The sequence below is a fragment of the Rana temporaria genome, chromosome 4 (assembly GCF_905171775.1).
Source record: "Rana temporaria chromosome 4, aRanTem1.1, whole genome shotgun sequence".
Taxonomy (NCBI): domain Eukaryota; kingdom Metazoa; phylum Chordata; class Amphibia; order Anura; family Ranidae; genus Rana; species Rana temporaria.
The window spans coordinates 110,600,275-110,625,544 of NC_053492.1; the positions used below are offsets into that span (position 1 = coordinate 110,600,275).

General features: G+C 41.5%; 1 protein-coding gene across 1 annotated transcript in view; it reads left to right on the forward strand.

Annotated features, from left to right (window-relative positions):
• SLCO2A1 (solute carrier organic anion transporter family member 2A1) overlaps window positions 1-25,270 on the forward strand; it is a 98,231-nt gene that overhangs the window by 61,022 nt on the left and 11,939 nt on the right. The window contains exons 3-10 of the mRNA XM_040348748.1: window positions 1,043-1,203; window positions 4,496-4,725; window positions 4,806-4,904; window positions 5,494-5,627; window positions 10,262-10,340; window positions 14,959-15,123; window positions 15,945-16,131; window positions 21,005-21,134. Coding sequence (XP_040204682.1) covers window positions 1,043-1,203; window positions 4,496-4,725; window positions 4,806-4,904; window positions 5,494-5,627; window positions 10,262-10,340; window positions 14,959-15,123; window positions 15,945-16,131; window positions 21,005-21,134 — 1,185 coding nt within the window. The remainder of the gene's footprint in view (window positions 1-1,042; window positions 1,204-4,495; window positions 4,726-4,805; window positions 4,905-5,493; window positions 5,628-10,261; window positions 10,341-14,958; window positions 15,124-15,944; window positions 16,132-21,004; window positions 21,135-25,270) is intronic.

The following is a 25,270-nucleotide window of genomic DNA, read 5'->3' on the forward strand; positions in this document are numbered from 1 at the left end:
AATTTATTCACTCTGGAGAAGAGACGCTTAAGAGGGGATATGATTTTAATGTACAAATACCATACTGGTGACCCCACAATAGGTATAAAACTTTTCTGCAAAAGGGGATTTAAAAAGTCATGCGACCATTAATTAAAATTAGAAAAGGAGTGATTTAACTTTAAACTGTGTAGAGGGGTTTTTACTGTAAGAGCGGTAAGGATGTGGAATTCTCTTCCACAGGGAGTGGTTTCAGCGGGGAGCATCGATAATTTCAAAAAACTATTAGATAAGCACCTGAACGACCACAACATACAGGGATATACAATTTAATACTGACATAAAATCCCACACACAGGTTGAACTTGATGGACTTGTGTATTTTTTCAACCTCACCTACTTTGTAACTATGTACTATGAATCAACACTTCCTAAAGTGATTAAATTACAACCTGCTTGTATTTGAAATACTTGAAATTAATAAAAATTATTGAAACAAAAAAAAAAAATTGCATAGCAAAATCAAAAACACAGGAAGTTGCTTTTTTCGGTTTGTCTAATAAAAGGGAGTCCCGTCCATATTTGCTATCTTTTGACAAATTTCTCTAAAATACCCCTATGATACCCTTGTCTGCTTGAATCTATCAATTAGCACCATAGCTTGATCCCTGTAAGCATTCAGTGGTTACAGTTAGGGTCCAAATCTCACTAGCTATCCTTTTAGGACCATTGTAAACCAGTTAGGATGATGTCAGCTGAAACAGTTATAAAACTATTGCAATCAGTCCTCTATAAATGTGCTTAATACGTACAGTATTCTTGTTATTAATACCATTAAAAACAGTCAAATCTAGAAATATAGTTTACTCTTATTCTAAATTCCAGAAATGTTATCTCTCCTTTTATGTTTAAACATATGTTCATATTCACAGGGATAAAAAAAAATGACAGCCCTTTCTACTCCGAGCAACACATGCTTCTATCTGTAACCAATAATAATATGCATTCTGTGATCTCTCTGCTATGTTTCTGTCCTGGACTTTTTTGCTCTATTGTGTTTTAGATCAGCAACGCTGTGCTTATAATCTTCATCAGCTATTTTGGAAGCCGCTTACACCGGCCGCGTATTATTGGTATTGGTGGCCTGTTGCTAGCCTTGGGGACATTCCTTCTGACAGTGCCGCACTTCCTTTCTGAGAAATATCAGTACACATCACTGGAAAAATGGTATGTTTGTGTTTTGATAGACTGCTGAGCTTGTCAAGACCATTCATACTTCCCACCAGAAGCTTGTGAGATATGATGTGTCATGTAGTCCTTGAAAAGTAGGAAAGCTGATTGGATTTCTAGCTGTATGAGATATTTTCAGGATATTTTATTTACTAGGTTACTTTTGAGGGCAGAATTTGAACCTCCTTCTCCATCACGCCATTTCTTAAAGCCATCATTACCCTAACAGATAACCGTCTAACCCCATAACTTCATCAACCAGACAGTTAAAACGTAGCTTAACAATTAACCTACCACGTCCGTATATTAACTCTGAAGAGACGCCTGAATATTGGAAATAAGCCTTACATTATTCCTTATTCTAACCCATATGCCGCTGTACACACGGTCGTTTTTCGCATGAACAAAAAACGACGTTTTTAAAAACGTCATTTAAAATGATCGTGTGTGCGCTTCACATTGTTCTTTTCGGCTTCTGAAAAACGGCAAAAATAAAATTCGAACATGCTGCATTTTTTCACGTAGGTTTTTAAAATGTAGTTTTTCGTGTTGTTAAAAATGATCGTGTTTGGGCAAAAACGAACGTTTAATCCCTGCGCATGCCCAGAAGCAAGTTTATGAGACGGGAGCGCACGTTCAGGTAAAACTACCATTCAATAATGGAGTAAGCACAATCAATCACGCTGTAACAGACACAAAAGCGCAAATCGTCTTTTACTAACAAGGAATCAGCTAAAAGCAGCCCAAAGTGAATAGAACTTCCCCTTTAGAGTGCCATTGTACGTGTTGTACGTCACCGCGCTTTGTTCATCATTTTTCAATGTTGTGTGGGCAACATCGTTTTTAATGATGAAGTTGGAAAAACTTTGTTTTTTGGACATGCTGATCATATCTCACTGTTGAAGGTAAAACAGAAATCCAGACCAGAATTAATCAAAAAACATTAATAGTAAATAAATCTAGGGAAAGTATCTGAAATTCTGACGGCGTTAGAGAAAAGTCAAGTCATCAACTCAAAATTTAGAACTAAATGGATTGACAGGTAAAAGACTGTGTATGTATTTTACGCATGAATTCCCCCCACGCCCAATATTCTGTTTTAAGTGTATGTAGCTGAAAGTGAAAATGTATCTGCACTGCTTTGATGCGACTTGATAAAGAGAGTGTAAAGTTGGATCAAAGATGAACTCAAAGTTGCATCAAAGTCACGCTCCAAAGTTGTATTCTAGCCTTAGCTACGTTCCACTAGTGCGACTCCAAGTTGTGCAATTTAGAGTGTGTCTTTGAGTGCAGCATTGATCCAAATTTACACTCTGGATCAAAGTCACATCAAAAGTTGCATCAAAGTAGTGCAGGCACCTTTTGATAAGTTGCACTAGTGGAAACGGAGCCTTAAACACATTAATCACATGTAGTTCCCTCAGCTGGGCGTGTGCCACACCATGCACACAGTGCCGCACCATACACACAGTGCCCATCACACCATGCACACAGTGCCCATCACAGTGCCCATCACACCATGAACACAGTGTCATCACAGTGCCCATCACATCATGCACATAGTGCCATCACAGTGCCCATCACACCATGCACACAGTGCCATCACAATGCCCATCACACCATCCACACAATGCCATCACAGTGCCCATCACACCATGCACACAGTGCCCATCACACTATGCACACAGTGCCCATCACACCATGCACACAGTGCCATCACAGTGCCATGCAGAAACAACCAAGTTGTTGTACACTGTAGAAAATCTGCAGCATGTTGCGTTGTAATCCATATTACAGTTTCTAACAAACAGAACATACTTCCAAAGCCTGCCCTCCCTCTCTCAGGGGAAACTGCTATCCAAAACGAGGCTATGAAGACAGGAGGAGATCTAAAAAGGGGCAGGGCTGGGCTGGGCAGGTCTAGGCATGTCTGTCTAAAAAGGAGGGGAGGGATCTGGACAGGGCTGGACAAGACAGGGGCGGTTAGAATGAACAGTAGGCATGCCTGTGTATGGAAGAAGGACAACGTTTTCAGGAAGTGTGAGGCAGCATGCATAATTCAGAGATAGGCAAATAAGGTTGTCCATGAAAAACAGGAAGACGCTGATTGTCTGGCTTTGGTTAGACTCTTATAGCTGATTAGGCAATCAGCTATACAGAAAATGAATATTGTCAAAGATAAAGATATTTTACATATAATTATTAGAATAATTAAAATTTTTGACTGGACTTCCACTTTAACCTTTTATTTTCGATGTGAGACAAGCATGCATGCAAAAAATGGATGATCATTCGTCCGATAATCTCATTGGGCCGGATTCAGGTAGATCGGCGCATCTTTCTGCGGGCGTAGCGCATCTCATATGCGCTACGCCGACTTAACCCAGAGAGATAAGCAGAGTATTCACAAAGCACTTGCTCCCTACGTTGCGCCAGCGTAACGTAAATTATTCGGCGTAAGCCCGCCTAATTCAAAGTAGGTGGACGGTGGGCGTGATCTATTTAAATGAACCGTGACACCATGCAAATGATGGGCCGAACGAACATCGCATGCGCCGTAACGTGGACGCATCCCAGTGCGCATGCTCAGAATCACATCTAAAATACTCCATAAGATACGTCGAATCACTGCCTACGACGTGACGTAACCTACGCCCAGCCCTATTCACGTACTACTACGTAAACAACGTAAAATCCAACGGCTGTTCCCTGGTCCATACCTTAACATGAATGCGCCGGGCACAAGTACGTTCGTAAATCGGCGTATCTCCCTCATTTGCATATTCGATTCGTAAATCAATGGAAGCGCCCCTTGCGCCCACGATACGACGGCATAGGAAACTTACGTCAGTCGGATGAAGCCTATTTTCAGGCGTATCTAGTTCTATGGGCACGGCGCATAGATACGACGGTGCACATTGACACTTACGCGGCGTATCTGTAGATACGTTGGCGTAAGTGCTACGTGAATCCGGACCATTGTGTTTACCAGGCATAAAGAAAGATCATCTGGGATGGATTTGGCTACACATATCTATTATTTTGTGAGATTATTTTTGTAAAGAAGGTGTTTTGCCTTTGTCATGGCATAGCTATATATATATATATATATATATATATATATATATATATATATATATATATATATATATATATATATATATATATATATATATATATATATATATATATATATACACATACATACACACATCAATTGTGTATAGAAAATCAAGCCATTTTAGATTTTGCTTATTCTTTTATTGTGTTTTTTTTTTCTCTGGACAGGAAATAACTCAATTCAGGAGTTATGCACTGGGAAAAACCAGACATCATATTGTTCAAGATCACAAGGCCATAAAACACCACAGACAAAAACCATGGAAGCCACCAGTATGTGGGCCATCATGGTTGTAGGACAACTCTTGGCTGGCATTGGCACTGTCCCCATCCAGCCATTTGGAATTTCCTACATAGATGATTTTGCTGAACCAAATAATTCTCCATTGTATATAGGTAAGGAACTTAAAGCTTATAAATGTTTCACTCTACTAAATTGTAAATCGTCTAATTTTATTTGACCTATTTCTTTCCAGCCATTTTGTTTGCGATATCTGTGTTTGGTCCGGCTTTTGGTTATCTTCTGAGCTCCATGGTCTTGAGAATGTTTGTTGACGTCGGTAGAGTTAACCGCGGTAAGTGGAATTTAAGTACGGTAACATTTCTAATGCTTGAATAACAGCTTAGAAATTTAACTGATAAGAAAATTCTACCCAGAATGTTTTTTCTTAATTTCTAAATTTGTAAAGTAAAAAGCCATATAACAATCTGCCTCTCTTTTCTTTGTCATAACTATGGCTAGAAATGTAGATTTTTATATTAATGTACTACTATCACCTGGCAAAGATCAGACAATGGTACTAGCAGTTGCAAATATACAGAATATCAGGGGAAGATGTACAATTATTTATGACAATAGGATAGAAGACTAGAGATGTTAGGTTAGGTGTTAGGTGTTCCGCCTTGGAAAGTTTTTTTAAATACCCAATCATGTGGTAGGCAAATCTACTATTTTTAAATTCACCCATGTTTCATTTGAGTGTTCTGGAATAACGAATCCTTTAGTAAATCACCCTGTCTACACGTCTAGATGTGGAAGCAGATTAAACATGTTTTGCAATCGTTTAATGAAAGGAAATGTTTCAGAAATGCCAGGTTCATCATTTTTTTTGTCTTTGTCTGCTGTTTACATCTGCTGTAAACTGTTGTGCTTTTTGATTTTAGAGGATGTGGAGATCAACCCAAGTGATCCTCGGTGGATAGGGGCCTGGTGGCTAGGCCTTCTCATTGCATGTGGATGCTTGGTGATAACCTCCATCCCTTATTTTTTCTTTCCAAAACAAATGACGACAAGCCAGGTAAATGTCCTGCAAAATCTTTAATCACGTGCATATGTTTGGGTTTTGTTTTAAAAAGAGTGGAAAAACCATGCTGTTTTCAGTTTATCTGAGGCTCTTTTAAAAAAAAAAGATAAAGGTCTGATCCTTTCCCATAAGAACATTAAAAAATGAGTTCCATTTTAACCCCTAAGCCTGATCAAATTGTTCACATGAATTTTAAATAAATAATATCCTTATTTCAGCATGGGTAACCTTTCTTTCTGACACTTTGATAATTTGGGTCCACAATGTGCTAAAGTAACAAGAGGGCTGGACTCAGTGACCTGCTCTGTGGTTTTACGGGAATAACCCAGGGTGGAGGATGTGTTAGGCCTCGTACACACAATCAGTCCATCCAATGAGAACGGACCGATGGACCGTTTTCATCGGTTAACCAATGAAGCTGACTGATGGTCCGTCGCACCTACACACCATTGGTTAAAAAAACGATCGTGTCAGAAAGCGGTAACGTAAAACACAACGGCATGCTGAAAAAAACAAAGTTCAATGCTTCCAAGCATGCGTCGACTTCATTCTCAGAATGCGTGGATTTTTAACCGATGGTTGTGCCTACTAACGATCGGTTTTGACCTATCGGTTAGGAATCCATCGGTTACATTTAAAACAAGTTTTTTTTTTTTTTAACCGATGGTTAAATAACCTATGGGACCCACACACAATCGGTTTTGACCAATGAAAACGGTCCATCAGACCGTTGTCCTCTGTTTAACCTATCGTGTGTACGAGGCCTTAGGGCTTCCTTTTTTTGGCAACTAATTTTTTGTTCAGAAAAAACATCATAAGCAATGTTCCAAGCCCACATGTCATAGGTATAGGAGAGATATTTTACTAAATAAGTTACAGTAGGAAAAAGCTAAAAATATGGTTATAGTAGACTCAAAAAGAGTATGTGAGCCAGCAGGATAGGCTCCTGATCATGTGACTGCTGTGAGAGGTCATGAAGCAATTAAACATAAAAAATCTGTGTGCAAATGATTTTAATACATATCCATCACAGTCTTATTAAAGATTGCAGAGGTACATACCTTATAATCTATCTTTTCATTCCGGCTTCTGGGTACTTCTCCCCGCGGGAGTAGGCGGTCAAGCTGATGTCATCTGGGAGGTCGCCCAGATGATTGACGTATTTTCAGCAAAAGCTCCCCCCGGCGGATAAGGCCCCGCCCCCCGTATTGCGTAGGCGCGTCTGAGTCACAGCGTTTCCGAAAGAAGCCGAACATGCAGATCTGCTAGTCGGCTCTATACGGCACCGTAGTAACAAAAATGTTAGTCGGCTCTGCTAGTCGGCTCTATATGGCGCCGTATAGAGCCGACTAGCATATCGGCATGTTCGGCTTCTTTCGGAAACACTGTGACGGAAGCCGGAATGAAAAGATAGATTATAAGGTATGTACAGCGTAAAAAAAAAAAAATTGCGGACTGTACATGTTAGAACGAAGGAAGGGTACCAATCAGGGCAGTGACAGGGCGGACTTTTCAGGCAATAACAAGGACATAGAATTTTTAGAAAAATATATAAATTTAATTGCACAATACAAAAAATAAATTTCAATAAAATATGATGAGAAAAATATGCAGTCAAAAGCAGTGTTTTTCAATCGTCTCGCCTACGCGTTTCGCCTAGCGGCTTCTTCAGGAGGAGTTTTGAGAAAATGTTTTAGACACTAGAGTATTGCTGATTTCAAATCAATTGAGTTGTTAGCCATCCACGTGCGTCAAGGACCAGGTGGAGTAAAAGATATACAGGTGAGATCAGAGGTGGTGAACGCCCATTAAAGGGAGAAAAGAAAGTCTCCTAGGGCTAGCAACAGATCATTATGTATCAGATGCATCAATATATGGGTTCTGACTTAAAGGTAAAAGCCAAATCAGACCGGGACCAATGAGGCAAAGAGCAGGTGGAAAGCCAAAGGGGAAATAAATCCAACCATAAGGCAACCAGCACTGCTGTATCAATTGGTGGACAATCCAAATAGATGAAAGCCTCAATGTGGAGAGATCCTTGTGTGTCCCGGGGGGTAGCACAGGCTACCCCCCGGGACACACAAGGATCTCTCCACATTGAGGCTTCCATCTATTTGGATTGTCCACCAATTGATACAGCAGTGCTGGTTGGCACAGGCTACCCCCTGGGACACACAAGGATCTCTCCACATTGAGGCTTCCATCTATTTGGATTGTCCACCAATTGATACAGCAGTGCTGGTTGCCTTATGGTTGGATTTATTTCCCCTTTGGCTTTCCACCTGCTCTTTGCCTCATTGGTCCCGGTCTGATTTGGCTTTTAACTTTAAGTCAGAACCCATATATTGATGCATCTGATACATAATGATCTGTTGCTAGCCCTAGGAGACTTTCTTTTCTCCCTTTAATGGGCGTTCACCACCTCTGATCTCACCTGTATATCTTTTACTCCACCTGGTCCTTGACGCACGTGGATGGCTAACAACTCAATTGATTTGAAATCAGCAATACTCTAGTGTCTAAAACATTTTCTCAAAACTCCTCCTGAAGAAGCCGCTAGGCGAAACGCGTAGGCGAGACGATTGAAAAACACTGCTTTTGACTGCATATTTTTCTCATCATATTTTATTGAAATTTATTTTTTGTATTGTGTAATTAAATTTATATATTTTTCTAAAAATTCTATGTCCTTGTTATTGCCTGAAAAGTCCGCCCTGTCACTGCCCTGAGTAGTACCCTTCCTTCGAAATAATTTTACGGATGTTGGCAAGTGTGAGTGCCTTTATGTTTTTCCCTTCCCCTATTTCATTCTGAATGTACATGTTAGAAGTCTAAAGAATTTGTTCTGAGAAAAATGTTATTTGGGTGAACCTCAACTTTAAGTCTAATGCCGCGTACAGACGGTCATTTTTTGTGATGAAATAAAACGAAGTTTTATATCATGAAACAAAACGACGTTTTTGAAACTTCAATTTTAAAAAACGACGTTGCCTACACACCATCGTTTTTTTTAAATGCTCTAGCAAAGCGCAGTTACGTTCAGCACTCTTTTCCATTGAAGCTCGCTTCATACCTTGCTTCTGAGCATGCGCGGGTTTAAAAACTTTGTTTTAAACATCGTTTTAGCTACACACGGTGATTTTTTATGACACAAAAAACTACGTTTTGAAAAATTACACAAAAAATTTAAGCATGCTCGAATTTTTTTTTTGTCGTTTTTCAGAAGACATAAAACAACGTTTTCCCCACACACGGTCATTTTAAATTACGTTTTTAAAAACGTTGTTTTTTTTCATCACATAAAGCGACCGTGTGTACGCGGCATTAGGGTAGAGGAACAAAGTGTAAACAGTTTATGGAAAGAAAAAATGTTGCAAGTGAACATTTAAACATTTAAAGTAATTTAATTTAAAGCATTTAAAGTAAGCATTCAAGCTGTAGCCATCATTCAGATTTAGCATGGTCAGCAAGTGGTTAACTAGTTCCAGACATTGGGTGAACTGCCCAAAAAATGTCATCATTGTACACAAGATGTGTGTGTGGCATGTTCAGTCTCTCTGCCCGGCTTCTAGGACCCCCCTCCCAGTATACGGTAATTGCAGGCTTTGATTATTCAAAGCCAGGATCACTGTACACTCTGGGAATGTGTCTGCAGCTTCAGCTGTCAAAAAAGCAGTCCGACTCAGACGCAATATAGAAAGATGCAATGGGGTTGATTTATTAAAACTGGAGAGTGCAAAATCTGGTGCAGCTCTGCATAGAAACCAATCAGCTTCTGTTTTTTTTTTTAACAAACTGAAGTTAGAAGCTCATTGGCTACCATGCACAGCTGCACCAGATTCTGCACTTTCCAGTTTTAGTAAATCAACCTCATTTAACATAATGCTACTTTTGTATCTTTCTGTTCGTTCATCTGCAGATCAAAGGAATGAACTTAGATCTGCAAATGATATCAGGTAAAGCAACCGAGAAAAAAAAAATAAGTTTTTGTTTTTTCGTTTCAATAAAATGTTTCTCCGTTTAACCCCTTTTAACACTTAGCTTATTCTCCTTCGCCCTTTAACTAGAATATCCCTGCTTTTTTTTTCCTTTTTATTAACTATTAATATTTAAACATCTTTGTGTTTGTATGGTCTGCTAATATTTTTACACATTTTACATAAATGTACATATTTCCCATTTAAAAATGCGCAAAATTAAAAGAAAAAACGAAAAAAAAAAACACTTGATTTAAAAAAAAAAAACGTTGCAATTCTAGAATCATAATTTTTGTGTAATTTTAAACGCAGTAACACTGTTTATTTTTAAACAAACACTGCTAAAAAAAAAAAAAAAAAAAAAAGGAAAAGTGTGTTTTGTTTAGTTTTGTTGTGTTTTATTGTTGAAAGATTGCTAACAAAATCACTGTTGCAAGACAATATCATGAAAAGAAAGCCTTGTTTGCCCTTACAAAAACAATATGTTTTCCTAAGTAATGAGAAAATTATTGCAGAATAAACAGGTCCATAGCAGAAATGTAAAAATCGCTGTGGTCCATAGGGGGGTGAACAGGTGTGAGAGGCGAAATGGTTAAAAGGTTAAAAATATTTGTGTTATGCTCCCTAACTTGTTCCTGTTTTGTGTTCTAGAAGTCAACAGAGAAGAACATTCTGAGAAAGATGCCGGATGCTACAAGCGAGGAAGGCTCTCTGTCCGAATTTATTAAAAGTAAGGAGACAGCACCACAGGGGTACCTGAGTCAGTCATATCACAGGAAGGGCTGAGCAACACTCATTCCTTATGAGCATAATAATAATCCTGACATTTCCAATTGCTTACGCTGCACATTTCATTCCTAAAGTGCGTTATTCTTTTCCAAAAAATAACAGAAACCTCATGACGGTTAATGTGATGATCAGTGCCCAGACATCACAGGCTGGATTCCCTGTGTTAAGGAAATTTACAATGAGGTTACAGAAAGATTCTAACAGAAACAGGGATGGTCTATAATTGAAAAGTACTTTATCAAAGTTTGGCCATTTTCTTTTATTTACATTTATTCTATCTCATCCTGAATCCCTTAAAAAGAAAAAGGAAAGTTACAAATAATGTAATCATGTAGGAGACCACTTTATATACCTTATATTCACTCCAAGCCACAAGTTAGTGTTTTAATCCTTCCTGCAAGTTGGCATATGGGTGATCAATACCCACTTGAGACTAGGAGTTCGCCCCCTTGAAGTCCAAGTCCAACAGGCACTTCATTATCTCTTCACACTTCAGTTGCCTCCTGCAACCAGCAGACACTGTAATATCCTTTTCCTCCCTTTTCTTTTCCAGGTGAAAAACCTGTTACAGGATGGGGGGGTGCAGAGCGCACCCCATGCTTGCCAGTTTCTTGTGTCTCTATGCAGTTACCTGAACTCCATAACTTGTGTGCTGAATTCATCTTGCCATCTACATGTTTTAGTGATACGCTAACGCTTTACACTTGTTGCAAGGCCTTGCTCATCTTCCTCACTTTCTCCTCCCAGGTGAATAACCCTGATAGTATGTCTCAACCCTCAAGGTTAATGTGTGTGAAACTACAGTTGCACTTGACTCATAGAATTTTCCTTGCATACCACACAAATGTACAAATTGTGATAATTTTTCTATTTTGTTTCCCTCACCTGATCACCTCTGGGCCTTTGTAGCTAAATTCAGTAAAAGGACAGAAAGGGAAAGGGAGCACAGGGGAGGTTAATAGGCAGGGATGGACTGGCCATTGGGACTTCAGGGAGTTTCCTGGTGGGCCGATGGCTCAGTGGGCCAGCTTCAGTGACAGCAGACCGCCGCCCCCCTCTGCTCCTTTGTCTCTCCCTTCCTACAGCGCTCACCTCCTCTCCCTCCCCACAGCCCTCATCTCCTCTCCCTCCCCGCATCGCTCAACTGGGGGGGACAAAGAAGCAGGGGGAGGACCAGGGGGGGACAACAGAGGAGCATGGGGGGAGGGGACAGACAGCTGACTCAACAGCTATGGCCTGGGTGAGTTTCTCACTTTTCTGCCTAATCTTGTCCCATAAGGGGGGGCACCGAACTGATTCTTTCCCCCGGGTGAAATAATGTCTAGCTTCCCCACTGGTACTGCCTATAAGAGTACCAGTACCAGCCGTTCTACTCTAATAAAGTAGAATGGCTATTGAAGGGGGAGAGGGGGCTTGGGTGGCCGAGGGAGGGGGGGTGCGGGAGTTGTCCGGCCGCCATGGGAGAGACCTGTCACAGTGGGCCAGTCTGGATGAAGTCCAGGGCCAAATTTTTGTCCCAGTCCAGCCCTGTTAATAGGAGTCACAAGACTCTTTATAGTGGTTCTAAAGACAAAAGATTGTTATCTTAAAGTGGTGGAAAAGTCTGAAGGTTTTTAAAAACCTGTGTGTAGCAGCCCCCAAATACTTACCTGAGGTCCAACTAGATCCAGCGATGTTGCACGAGAGACTGGACTGTCTGGGACTCCAGCATGGTGCCAGTGGCTCCTGCTGCTGTCAATCAAAGTCAGTGAGCCAATGAGGAGAGAAAGGGTCGGGACCGGCTCCGAATCTGAATGGACACAGGGAGCTGCTGCTCGGCTGCCCCCATAGCAAGCTGCTTGCTGTGGGGGCACAATACAGGAGGAAGGAGCCAGGAACAGTGAAGAGGGACCCGAGAAGGATCTGGGCTGCTCTGTGCAAATCCACTGCACATAGAAGGTAAGTATAACATGTTTGTTAATTTTACCCTTTCAAAAAAATAGACTTTAGTATCACTTTAATGCATTCCCTAGATTAAGGTAAAAAGTGTTTCAAAGCTTGCTGTCCTCTCCCATCTACCAAAATAATTACCTAAGTCCTCAATCGATCCAGCGCTATGCACAACTGGATTTCTTCTCTCCTCTCTTCCTCTTCACACAGTTACTTGGGCTGTCAATCATATGCTGTGAGGAGAAGGAGGGAGCGGGGCCAAGCCAAGTGCTGTATGCGTTTATGGAGGGCGGCTCTTCAGACACATTCAGGAGCAAGCATATGCATGAGGCTTGCTATGGGGGCACACTAAGAAGAGGAGGAGCCAAGATCGCCGGTGCGGGACCCCAGAAGAGAAGGTTCTGGGCTGCTCTGTGCAAAACCATTGCACAGAGCAGGTGAGTATAATATATTTATTATTTTATTTAAAAACAAAATATTGCCTTTAGTAATACTTTAAAGTTTGGGAACATATACTATGCTTTTTCTTGGAGGTCTTTACAGTTAAGATGCATTTCTTTATAAAAAGTAGACCTCATGCTGCCTACAATAGTGCATTGACATATTAACTTTAGTGATTCTTTCTTAACAGGATCAAACACATAACAACTTAGCATTATAGATGTTATGTAAGTGCTTCAAAGCAGGTACTTGCCCAGATAATGGTAGTATATTGTTTGTTTCTAAAGTACCTATTCAGTAAAGGTAACGTGTTGCCTCGGATGACTTTACAGATTGTGAAATAGATTAGTAGTGCAGCATAGGTGTGATGTTTGACCACAAGCTGTCAATTTGTACTAATAATATACAATAAACAACTCCCTGTTGAGCGCTGTGGTGACCGAATTGTTTCCAAAGCACACATGATTCTCTACTAGTCTCCAGCACAACGGTTTGGGAACATCAACAAGAAAGATTTTGCCAAGAGAATTCTGTATGTTTTCTATTGTCAGTTTGGCATAAGCGGTAAAAATGTGTTGACAACCATCCAGCATCGTTTGGTTGCATGGCAAAGACTTGTTCTTTCTTTCTTTTATTATATTTAGCTTCTAATCAAAATAATCATTTCCAGCTGAATTAACTGATCTATTTCTTCACTGAAAAATACAAATGACTGATTTCATTATGTGCTTGGTTTTCAATTTAATCATGACATAGTAAACTTACATAGTTATTTATGAACTTTTTTATCTAAGTGCAAAATATTGTAAACCGACTATATTAAACGTTTCTTTACTTTATAAATGCAAGGCTGTGATAAGTATGTGAATATTTTAATTTATCCAGTTCATGATGTATCTAGTATTGGTTAGTCACATTCATCTGGACTGTTTGAAGACGTTTTATAGCTTATCCAAACCACTTCTTGAGTTTTAATGGGTGGTATGTACCTGACACACATGAGGGGTATTTTCCTGACACTCATTAAACCTGAAGAAGTGACTTGGATAAGCTACAAAACATCTTCAACAGTACAGAACAAATCCAGTTGAGTTTGACTAACTATCACCATGATAAGCACAGCTAACCTTTAAATATACACATGCATGTGTGCATTTCTGACTAGTATAAGAGGTATCAAACAGCATAGATAGCTAACTTGGAGAACTAGAATAAAGGGTAAGACAAAGGGTGGGTAGCTAACTTGGAAATCAAGAATAATGGGTATGACAAAGGGTGGGCAGCTAACTTGGAAATCTAGAACAATGAGTATCACAAAGGATGGGCAGCAAACTCAGTGACTAAGAATAATGAGTATCACAAAGGATGGGCAGCTAACGCAGAGACCTAGGACAAGGAGTATCACAAAGGGTGGGCAGCTAACTACAAGACCTAGAATAATACGTTTCCCAACCGGTCTCCCAAATGGTGAGCATTTGATGCTGACGCTTAGAATAATGAGTATCCCAAAAGTTGGGCAGCTAACTCTGAGACCTAGAATAATGAGTATCACAAAGGGTGGGCAGCTAACTCTGAGACCTAAAATAATGAGTATCCCAAAGGGTGAGTATTTAATGCCGAGACTTAGAATAATGAGTATCACAAAGGGTGGGCAGCTAACTCTGAGACCTAAAATAATGAGTATCCCAAAGGGTGAGCATTTATTGCAGAGACTTAGAAAAATGAGTATCACAAAGGGTGATCAGCTAACTCCAAGACCTAGGATAATGAGTATCACAAAGGGTGGGCAGCTAACTCCAAGATCCAGAATAATGGGTATCACAAAGGGTAGGCATCTAATTCCCAGACCTAGAATAAAAGGTATGACAAAGGATGGGCAGCTAACTCCGAGACTCAGAATGAGTATCACAAAAGGTGGGCAGCGTTCTCTGAAAAGGAGATGAATAACAGGCCTGTTAGGCTGGCCATTACTTATTATATCAACCCCCTACCTCCTTCTTTCAGAGTATGATCAGTGTAAACACAGCTCCAACCCTGTATAGACCATGTAAATGTATATATACAGTTATGTAAAATTTGGCAGCATATTAATTGCCACAATTAATTTTTACAGATACAGGGTTTATTTCTATAGGCTTTGCTTATAAATTAATAGAAGATATTTAAACATTTATGTTGTGTACTTTCAGAGTTCCCACGATACTTTGCTCGCCTGCTCATGAATCCACTGTTCCTGATCCTGGTGTTGTCACAGTGCAGCTTTTCCTCAGTCATCGCAGCTCTGTCTACCTTCCTCAACAAGTTTTTAGAGAAGCAGTATGGATCCAGTACCTCATATGCCAATTTCCTCATCGGTCAGTGCCTCCTCCTCTATGAGGTTCCTCTTGCTCATAGCTGTTAATGTATGCACAGTTAGCAGTGTAGCTGTATTTGTCTATCATACAAGAACTGCAGACAGCTCTTATTTCAGATAATTTGAGAAATAATGTTAAGTTGGAACTGGACAGGCTTACAACTCAGAAATGCCATCAGAACTAATCTGTATGTTTTATTTGGAAGAATGTACAGAAAAGGGCAGAAAAAGGATAGGTGAAAATTTCTCCGTGCACCAACAACAGATAGTTTTACATTTGGATGAGTGTTGTTGGGTTGAATCACCCATTGGCTTCATGTACTTGTATGTTTCCAATGGTGAGAAAAATAATTAATCACAGAAGTGTGTGTCCCTACCCCTCTATAAAACCATACTTTCTCACAGCTGTCTCCTCCATTTAATTGTCAGTACAGGAAACCCATCAGGGCATTTTCCACCATTATTTGAGTTTGTAATGTTTGCATGTTTTGGTGGAATATTTCATCAGAGATGCCAAAGGGCATAAGATTCAGTTTGGCAGCAACTATATAAAACTATAATTTTCAGCTTGAATTGGCCTTCAATAAGGAACCATTATACAGACTTCAGTTCACAGACTTCCAGTAATCAGAACAATCTTGCAGTTTTAATAAGCTTCTAAACCATTTTATTTGCCTCCTCTGCATTCTTGCTTGTTGTTATTACCATAAAGTACATACTCTGCTACTATAAACCAATCATTTCTTACTGTTCACTCTCTGGACCTATAGTAGACAGACCTTCAGTGACACCGTGCATCTCTTTTATATCTTATGTATGCAGGCGCTGTCAATCTGCCATCTGCGGCTCTGGGGATGCTGATTGGAGGAATTATCATGAAGAAGTTCTGTATTTCAGTTAAAGTGATTCCCCGCTTCGCTCTGACCGTCCTTATTTTCTCCGTCCTGCTTTGTGTGCCTCTGTTCTTCATGGGCTGCTCAACACAAGAACTTGGGGACAGCAATGGAAGGTATAAGAAGTAAATTTTTTTTGCATGTTATCTAACAGAATGAAACTGGGAACAGATTGGGGTTAAAAGATGAGACAAAATTAAAGCAGACACCACCACTTCCCTCCTGGTCGCACTGATTTGCTGACCCTTGCAGGTTCAAGGCACTGTGCAGATTTTGCCTGCTCAGTGACAGCAAAATAGCATGTTAATTCATTTATTTCAGGTACTTACCGTATTTATCGGCATATAACACGTGCCGGCGTATAACACGCACCCCAATTTAAGAGGAAAGTTTCAGGAAAAAAAAGTTTTTTTTCAAATACACCACTTTGAAGCAAAATAATAGTCAGTGCCAATCAATGCAGCCTGATTAGTGTCCATCTGCAGCCTCAATGCAGCCTGATGCCCATCTGCGGCCATCCAATGCAGCCTGATGCCCATCTGCAGTCTCAATGCAGCCTATGTGCCCATCTGCAGCCTGATCTGCGCCCATCCAATGCAGCCTCAATGCAGTCTCTGTGCCCAACTGCAGCCTGATCTGCGTCCATCCAATGCAGCCTGATGCCCATCTGCAGCTTCAATGCAGCCTCTGTACCCATCTGCAGCCTTATCTGCCCCCTTCCAATGCAGCCTGATGCCCATCTGCAGCTTCAATGCAGCCTCTGTGCCCATCTGCAGCCTGATCTGCGCCCATCCAATGCAGCCTCAATGCAGCCTCTGTGCCCAACTGCAGCCTGATCTGCGTCCATCCAATGCAGCCTGATGCCCATCTGCAGCTTCAATGCAGCCTCTGTACCCATATGCAGCCTTATCTGCCCCCTTCCAATGCAGCCTGATGCCCATCTGCAGCTTCAATGCAGCCTCTGTGCCCATCTGCAGCCTGATCTGCCCCTTTTCAATGCAGCATGATGCCTATCTGCAGCCTTTCTATCTCTCATGCAGTGCAGGAAATCAGGAGGGGGATGAGAGCCAAAAAACACAATGATTGAGTGCACTCCCAATAAGTATCTATATGAAAAATACCTGGAATGGGGGGGAGGGGGAGAAGGAAGGGGAAGAAGGAAGAAATGAATTGGTACTATGAAAAAAGTCCAAAAAAGTAATCTATGGAGATACATAAGTCCAATTAAACAATGTCCATAGCACTATATTAATAATGCTTTGCTTAGATGGCAGCCAGCTGGCAGATGAAGCAATCTGCAGAAAGTCAAAAAGAAACACAATGCAGCGCCTTCTAAGCGTAGCAGGTAAGTTTAATGTTAAAAAAATTGTGTAGACATATAAAAAACCTACTCACAAACCAAACGTAGGTAAAGGCATGGATAAATAAGGTGTATCATCCCCGGGAGTCCCAGAGAGAACGATAATCCCTCATGCAGACATGTAGAGCTGTCCTTGCTTGTAAACAGCGGCGGCGGCAGGAACCAAACGCCCTCGGAACTCTCGAGAAGGGGTCAGGTCTCCACTGTGTGCTGCGTGTTGGACGTCACTTCCGCGCGTTCGAGACTTTAGAGTCTCCTCATCAGGCTTAGCTTAGAAAGTCTCACGGTTTGTGAGTAGGTTTTTTATATGTCTACACAATTTTTTTAACATTAAACTTACCTGCTACGCTTAGAAGGCGCTGCATTGTGTTTCTTCTTGGGGGATGAGAGCCGCCAAAGTCACCGAGCTGTCATCTTTTGTTTACAGTACTCGGCTCTCAGTCGGCAGTCACATACACAGTCCCGCCTCCACTATCGCCATTGGACCAGCTATTGTGATTGACAGAACACTGGTCCAATGCCGGTGGCGGAGGCGGGACGTGTGTGTGATGTCAGAGTCGAGTAAACAGGACATGACGGCTCGGTGATTCCAGCGGCGCTCATCCCCCTCTTTCTCCTCCGAGGTACGCTATCGGCGTATAACACGCACCCGTGATTTCCCCTCTATTTTCAGGGGGAAATGTGCGTGTTATATGCCGATAAATACAGTATATGGCGCAATCAATTTACGCAGCGATTTACATATACATTGTGCATTCACATCAGTCCCTACCCTCAAGGAGCTTATAGCCTAAAGCCTCGTACACACGACCGGTTTTCTCTGCAAAAACCAGCAATGAAACTGCTTCTTGCGGAGATTACCGTTCGTGTGTACGAGGCATTCAGGTTTCTCGTCAGGAAATCTAGCCAGAATCTCGACGAGAAAAAAAGAGAACCTGCTCTCTTTTTTCTCGTCAAGATTCTTGTCGGCCTGTTTCCCGACGAGAAACCTGACAGTGTGTATACTTACCTGTCGCCGGGGAAACCCGCACATGCTCGAAATGACTTTGACACATGCACGGTAGCTTCCACGGCATAGGTAGGGTGAAGCAAGATGGCGGCGACGGCATCAAATGTGACGAGCGCATGCTCATTGTACGCAATGACATCACCGCATTCTTTCCTTTCAAGAGAACCGCGGTTCTTTTGAAACTAAAGTCTGTACACTCGGGCGGCAAGAGTTTCTTGCCAAGAATCTCGTCAGGGAAAACAACAGGTTTTTCCTGACGAGATTCTCGATCGTGTGTACGAGGCCTAAAGTCCCTAACACACATTCATACATACTAGGGCCAATTTAAAGAGGATCCGATAAACCTACCAGAATGTCTTTAGAGTGTTATGTCTTCACTTCATGAGTTTAGTATGTATACACATATATATTGGCAGACATGTACATTAAAGGCAATCTGTAACCAACATACAGTAGGTCTTGAGGATGCAACAGTTCACTGATTAACTGAATATGTTATGAAACAGTTTTTCAAGTCTGCATTTACTTCTGAGACCAAGTTTGTCTCAAGATACTGATGGCAACAGCGTCAGGTGCCCATACCTAGCGATGCCACGAATAGCCATGTTTCTCACTGCAGCCAGTCAAGGTTCTACCACTCTCCCTAGTTTGCAATGGAAAATAAAACAGGGAATATGACTCAACGACAACTATATAGCATATTGTCTGTGACAATCAAACCAATTTTTAGCTGTAATTCTTCTAAAGCAGATTAACAAATTAAAGGAATCTGTTGCTATAGACAAGACATTTCCACCTTTTCTACTTTTCTAGGATGAGGCTTGTTGTTAGAGGACTGTATCTAAACCAATAGCATATATTTATGTATCTACTAAAGATAAAAGACCGGGCAATGATTACTTTCCTATGTCAAAACTCTATAAACTATATTTATGCAATGTTTGTATTATTGTTCTTATCTAAATGCCGAACACACCTCAGAGTATTTGGCAGCATTACAACCAAAATAATGAAGGGAAGACATGGGATAATGCATTACATTTCATTCCCAGTAATAGGATGTTTTTGTGATATAACATTTTGAAAAATTAAGCAATATAAAAGAAGACTCCACAAAAGGAAAAAATGTGCAAATGCTGGTGGGGGGTTTGCTGGGCTCCTTCATTCGATTGGCTTCATCATGACCTTGTCAGCAGTGATTTATCAAAGACATCGAGTTGGGGTGTCATCGGCTCCTACTTCAAGTAAAAAAATAAAAAAAATAACTTGCAAACAGCAAACATGTGATAAATTTCTGTACAGACTCTGAAGCTAATATATCAGTGTTTGAAGATAGAAGATTGAAGAAACATGATTTTAATGAAATCAAGAACCCTGGAAGCTGTACATACCACAACTTGAAAGAGGCCCCATCTCAGTGGAGTCTAAGCTTTGTTAAAAAAAAAAAAAGCACAGGGGACATTACTTACATGTGTAAATGTGTCCCTTGTGTTGTTGACTCCTCTTTAGTAGAAATCTTCCTCCTTTCTTACCCCCCCCACCATAATGTTTAAGAGTTTAATAGAGCCAGGGGACCTGACATATGCACTTCATAGAATTTGTTATATAACTTCTTTGAACAAAAATCTAGAATTGCACATTTTTGGAAAATCTTCTTAAACCTGAACTTACACTTTAAAGCTAGGTGACCGCGATATTGTGTCAATCTTGCTGCTTTTATCGGCAAGATTGACCACCTAAGAGCCCCGTCACGGGAGCCCAGAAAGGAAAAATGTGTTGAAGCCGACATATGTTCGACTTTCAATGAACGGGGATCTGACTTGTATTCCCTCCTGTAATTGGCTCAACATGGGGACAAGGTGCTTTGGGGTGGTGGGGTCGCAGGGCGCCCCCCTGCCCCAAAGCACCAGCCCCCCCATGTTGAGGGCATGCGGCCTGGTACGGCTCAGGAGGGGGGTCGCTCGCCCCCACCCCCTTCCTGGCGGACCGGGCTGCGTGCTCGGATAAGGGTCTGGTATGGATTTTGGGGGAACCCCCATGCCATTTTTTCGACGTGGGGGGGGTTCCCCTTAAAACCCATACCAGACCTAAGGGCCTGGTATGCTCCTGGAGGGGAACCCATGCTGGTTTTTAAAATAAAATTTGGCATGGAGTTCCCCCTCATGATTCATACCAAACACAGTGCCTGGAATTGGCGGAATCCAAGTTGGATCCCTGTCGCTTCTTTCTTGTGCTCACTGTAATGTGTTTTTCCTATTGCAGCCAGCGCGAGATGGACAGTACCCTGTCGCCGAGAACCAGCGCAATGCGATTGCGATAGAAACAGATTCTCGCGGGCAGGTACTGTAGGTAATATACAGGGACTTTTCCATTATGGCTGCCAACATACAACACAAGACACAAGTATTGACCGATAAACTAAGAACTCTAGTTATACAGATGCTAGAGGTGAAGGCTGCTTTAAATTAATCAAAAAAGGTTTGTAAAATGTAATCTTTGCTTGCCATTAACCATGCGTGGTCTACTGCTGGAGTAGGTATTGCTCAAGTGAATGAAGTTCATTAAAAAAGTTTAGAAATGTAGAAATGTGTCATAACTGAAGATTTGTGTTGCCTTACAGTACCAATATGACTTGTATCCAAAGATGTGGTTGCTCAGAACGTGCTTTTCATCCGGTGTGTGGGTCTGATGGAGTGGAATACCTGACACCATGCCAGGCTGGCTGCAGTACTTATAACATCTCCACTAAAGTGAGTACAATTCTTCACATAGTTCCGATTCCTGAGATATCTTCCTCTGATACTGTATTTGTGTGTGAATACTCTCCACTCTCATATCTAAATGAGTAGACTCACTAAAATGGTTGTAATCCCAGATATTTATCATGCTTTTTATGCATAGGGTGCTCCACCAGCAATTCATTTTAAAATTTAAATTTAAAGAAATACATTTATAAATACCATGTTTTTATTCTCGTTTCTTATGCCGCGTACACACCATCGTTTTTCTTGTGGTTCAAAGACCTGTCGTTTTTCACGACGTGATTCCTCTCCAGCCTGACTTGCATACACACGTTCATGCAAAAAAACAACCGACCATCTGTACGCTCTATAAAGAGAATCAATACAAAATGTTGTTTCATTGGTACCAAACTCGAGACCTGCTCCACTCCATTTACCCTTCAGCTGATCGCCGCTGACGGGGCGTTCTGACGGGGTGGGAATGCTATATCATACCTATCGGACCTGCTCTTTGATTGCTCCCTATTGGCGGACAGTACACTCCCTACTCCACTCCATCTTCGGTTCATCGGTGCCGTTTTGCCCTAAACTTTTCCTCCTGGGCCTCCCACCTCCCTCTTTTTCTAAATTTTCTAAAAAACTCTTGGCACAGGTCCTTACGGCCGCACAGTGTTTGGTAGCCTTGAAATGGAAAAAGAAGGAACCTCCCTCCCTGTTTGAACTACACTCTAGAATCAGGGACGTCAAGAGGATGGAGTATATGACAGCCTCCCTGAATAACACTCTCGATACTCACAACTGGGTATGGGAACTATGGAATGCGCTGGAGGCCCCGATCGCATGAATAACCCCCGTTTTGGGGGGGCACAGCATGGTTGGGAACCCCGGGCTGCAGGGGGGGGGGGGGTCTTGAGGCCGATGGTAGTCCTATCTCTTCTCTTTTTCCTCTCTACTCTTTCCCTCTCTTTCTTTACTCTCCTTCACTTTCACTGACTGCTTCTTACTTCTACACTATACCCCATTCTCCTTTGTTCGCTAAGGCACACTCTGGCAGGCTGGAAACTGTGATGATATGGATACTTGGCCCTATGTTCACCAGATTGGATCTTGCTTTGAACTGTCTTTAGTGGTTTGTCTTGCATATTTTGCTTCAGTTGTATAGCCGGCAATACTGCTTTTCCTACCAAGTGCTGCCTCTCTACAATGTTTTATGTTCTTTTGTCCCCTTTCCCCCTTTTTTTGCCTGAGAAAATGTTGAAAATCAATAAAATTTAGGTTTTAAAAAAAAAAAAAAAACAAACCGACCAAACACGTACGATAGGACTATAAAGGGAAGTTCCTTTCAAATGGCGCCACCCTTTGGGCTGCTTTTGGCTGCATACTGATTCTAAGCATGCATGTTTTTTTTTCCCCTCGGAAAAGCATACAACTACCGTTTTTCGCAACGAGAAAAAGACTGACGTGAAACACGACGAGAAAAAAGATAGCTGGTTTCAATTTTTTGCAGGCAGTTTTTTCCACCGAGAAAACTGCTAGGGTGCATACACACGACCGTTTTTCTCAACCAATATAAAAATGTCAGTTTTCTCATCGTGAAAAACGGTCGTGTGTACGAGGCATAAGATCTCACCTAACTGATTTTTTTTCCTACAGCCCCAGCAATGAACTACTCGGAGGCTGGGCTAAGTGGCAAAGCATCATGCATGAACATGTGATGTGCTGCATCTTTGCCATCCCCCAACCCAAGCATTGTTGAGCTATAGGGAAAATAAGTGGTTATGTGCCCTCAAGCAGTAAGCTACCCTGTTTCCCTACCCCTAAAAAACCTACCCCTAAAATAAGACCTAGCGTAATTTTCCAGGAGGACTGCAATATAAGCCCTACCCTGAAATAAGCCCTAGTTTAAAATCCTATAACCCACTCTATTACAGTAGTACACAATGTACAATGTGTGTGTTTCTGTAACATAAATGCAGGGAAGAGAGCTCCGGCAGGTCACAAAAGCGCAGAGCGGTGCTATAATGAAGGTATTTGGCACAATTATATTACAGAAATACACACATTGTACATTATATACTACAGTAATAGAGTGGATTACAAGATTTTACAAGCATTTTAACTAAGTTCACACTGGGGATTCCTAACAGGCAGGTCGAGAGAGGGGAAGAGAAGACAGCACATTACATGGCAAGACCTACCCCAAAAATAAGCCCTACTGTGTTTTTTGTTGCCAAAATTAATATAAGACCCGGGCTTATTTTCGGGGAAACACGGGTATGTCCAGTAAGTAAAACACAATTTAAGCTGGCCTTAGATGGACTGAAATCAGTGCTGAACCAGACAAATTTTAAACCATCTATGGCTGTTCAAAAGGAGTCCATAAAGGAAGGTTTCCTACATCCACCTTGGATAGGCATCCACCACTGGCTGATTAAAAACAATAATAAATGTATGGCCAGCTTTACTTACTAGAAGGGAATGCTGCAGAGGATCTATGAGTGTGCAGATCATTGCCACTGAGATGGAGGAAGTCTAAATGAATGGAGAGATCAACAAATACAATAAATTCCATAACAGGAGAGCTAAGTTGACCTTTATTCACCTTTTATTTTTATTTTTTATTCCAGCTCCCCTATGTACCAATATACCATTAATGTACTTATTTTGCAAAAATAAAACAGCTTTCCATGAATTCTACACAGGCTTACCTCACTCTCTTCATAGCTGTTTAAACACACTGCTCGATTACTGCTGCCTTACTTCCTGAACAGACTTTAGGTCATGACACAGGAAGTAGTAGATGATGCAGGGTGTGTGCTAATGAGATCAGTTGGTCAACTCCTTCCTGTGTCATATCCTAAAGTTTGACCAGGAAGTAAGGCAGAAGTTATCGAGCAGTGTGTTTAACCACCTCCCACCCGTGCTACAGCCGAAAGACTGCTGCAGAGTGGGCCTTAATTGCCGGGAGGGCGTCCATGTACATCCTCCAAAGATTGCGCCACACGGTGTGCTCTGTGATCAGCGAGTCAATGAGACTTGACTGATCACAGATCGAGTAAGGGGGCTGATCCCGGACCCTTATAACGTGATCATCTGTCAGCCAATGACAGCTGATCACGTGATGTAAACAGAAGATCGGTAATCTCCTTTTTTTCCCACACACTGACAGTGTGAGGAGGAAAAAAAGCCAATCACTAGCTTCTGTCAGAGGGACATTGGTCCCAAACAGGGAGAGCCACTGCTGCTATGCAGTGCCCACCAGTGCCACCTACTAGTGCAAATTAGTGCCCACCAGTGCCACCTATCAGTGCTGCCAATCAGTGCTGCCTATCAGTTTCACCTACTAGTGCCTACCAGTGCCACTCATTGGTGCCCATCAGTGCTGCCTATCAGTGCAACTATCTGTGCCCCTTAGTGCCACCCATCAGTGGCGCCTTATCAGTACACACCAGTGCCACCTATCAGTGGTAATCAGTGCCGCCTTATCAGTGCAGCCTATTAGTGCAGCCTTATCAGTGCACATCAATGAAGGAGAAAAATTACCTGTTTTCAAAATTTTATAACAAACTATGTAACAGTTTTTTATTTTTTTTCTAAATTTTCTGTTTTTTTTCATTTTCTTAGCAAAAAATAAAAAAACTCATCAGCAATTAAATACCACTAAAAGAAAGCTCTATTTATGTTAAAAAAAAAGGATAAAAATGTAATTTGGGTTCAGTGTGAAATGACTGTGCAATTGTCATTCAAAGAGTGACAGCGCTGAAAGCTGGAAATTGGCCTGGGCAGCAAGGGGGTTTAAGGGCCCAGTAAGCAAGTGGTTAAACATCTATGAAGAGAGTGAAGTAAAGCTGTGTATAAAGGGGAGCTGGAATTTACCAAAAAAAAGAATAAAAGGTAAACTTTAAAGTGATTGTGAAATCTTTTTTTTATTTTAGGTAAACATAACAAACATGTTATACTTACCTGCCCTGTGCAGTGGATTTGCACAGAGCAGTCTGGATCCTCCTCTTCTCGGGTCCCTCTTTGGTGATCCTGGCCCCTCTCTCCTGTTGAGTGCCCCCACAGCAAGCAGCTTCCTATGGGGGCAACCGAGCAAGGGAGGGCTGGCAGCCTTAAGCCTGGGGGGCAAGTCCAGCCAAGTGGCC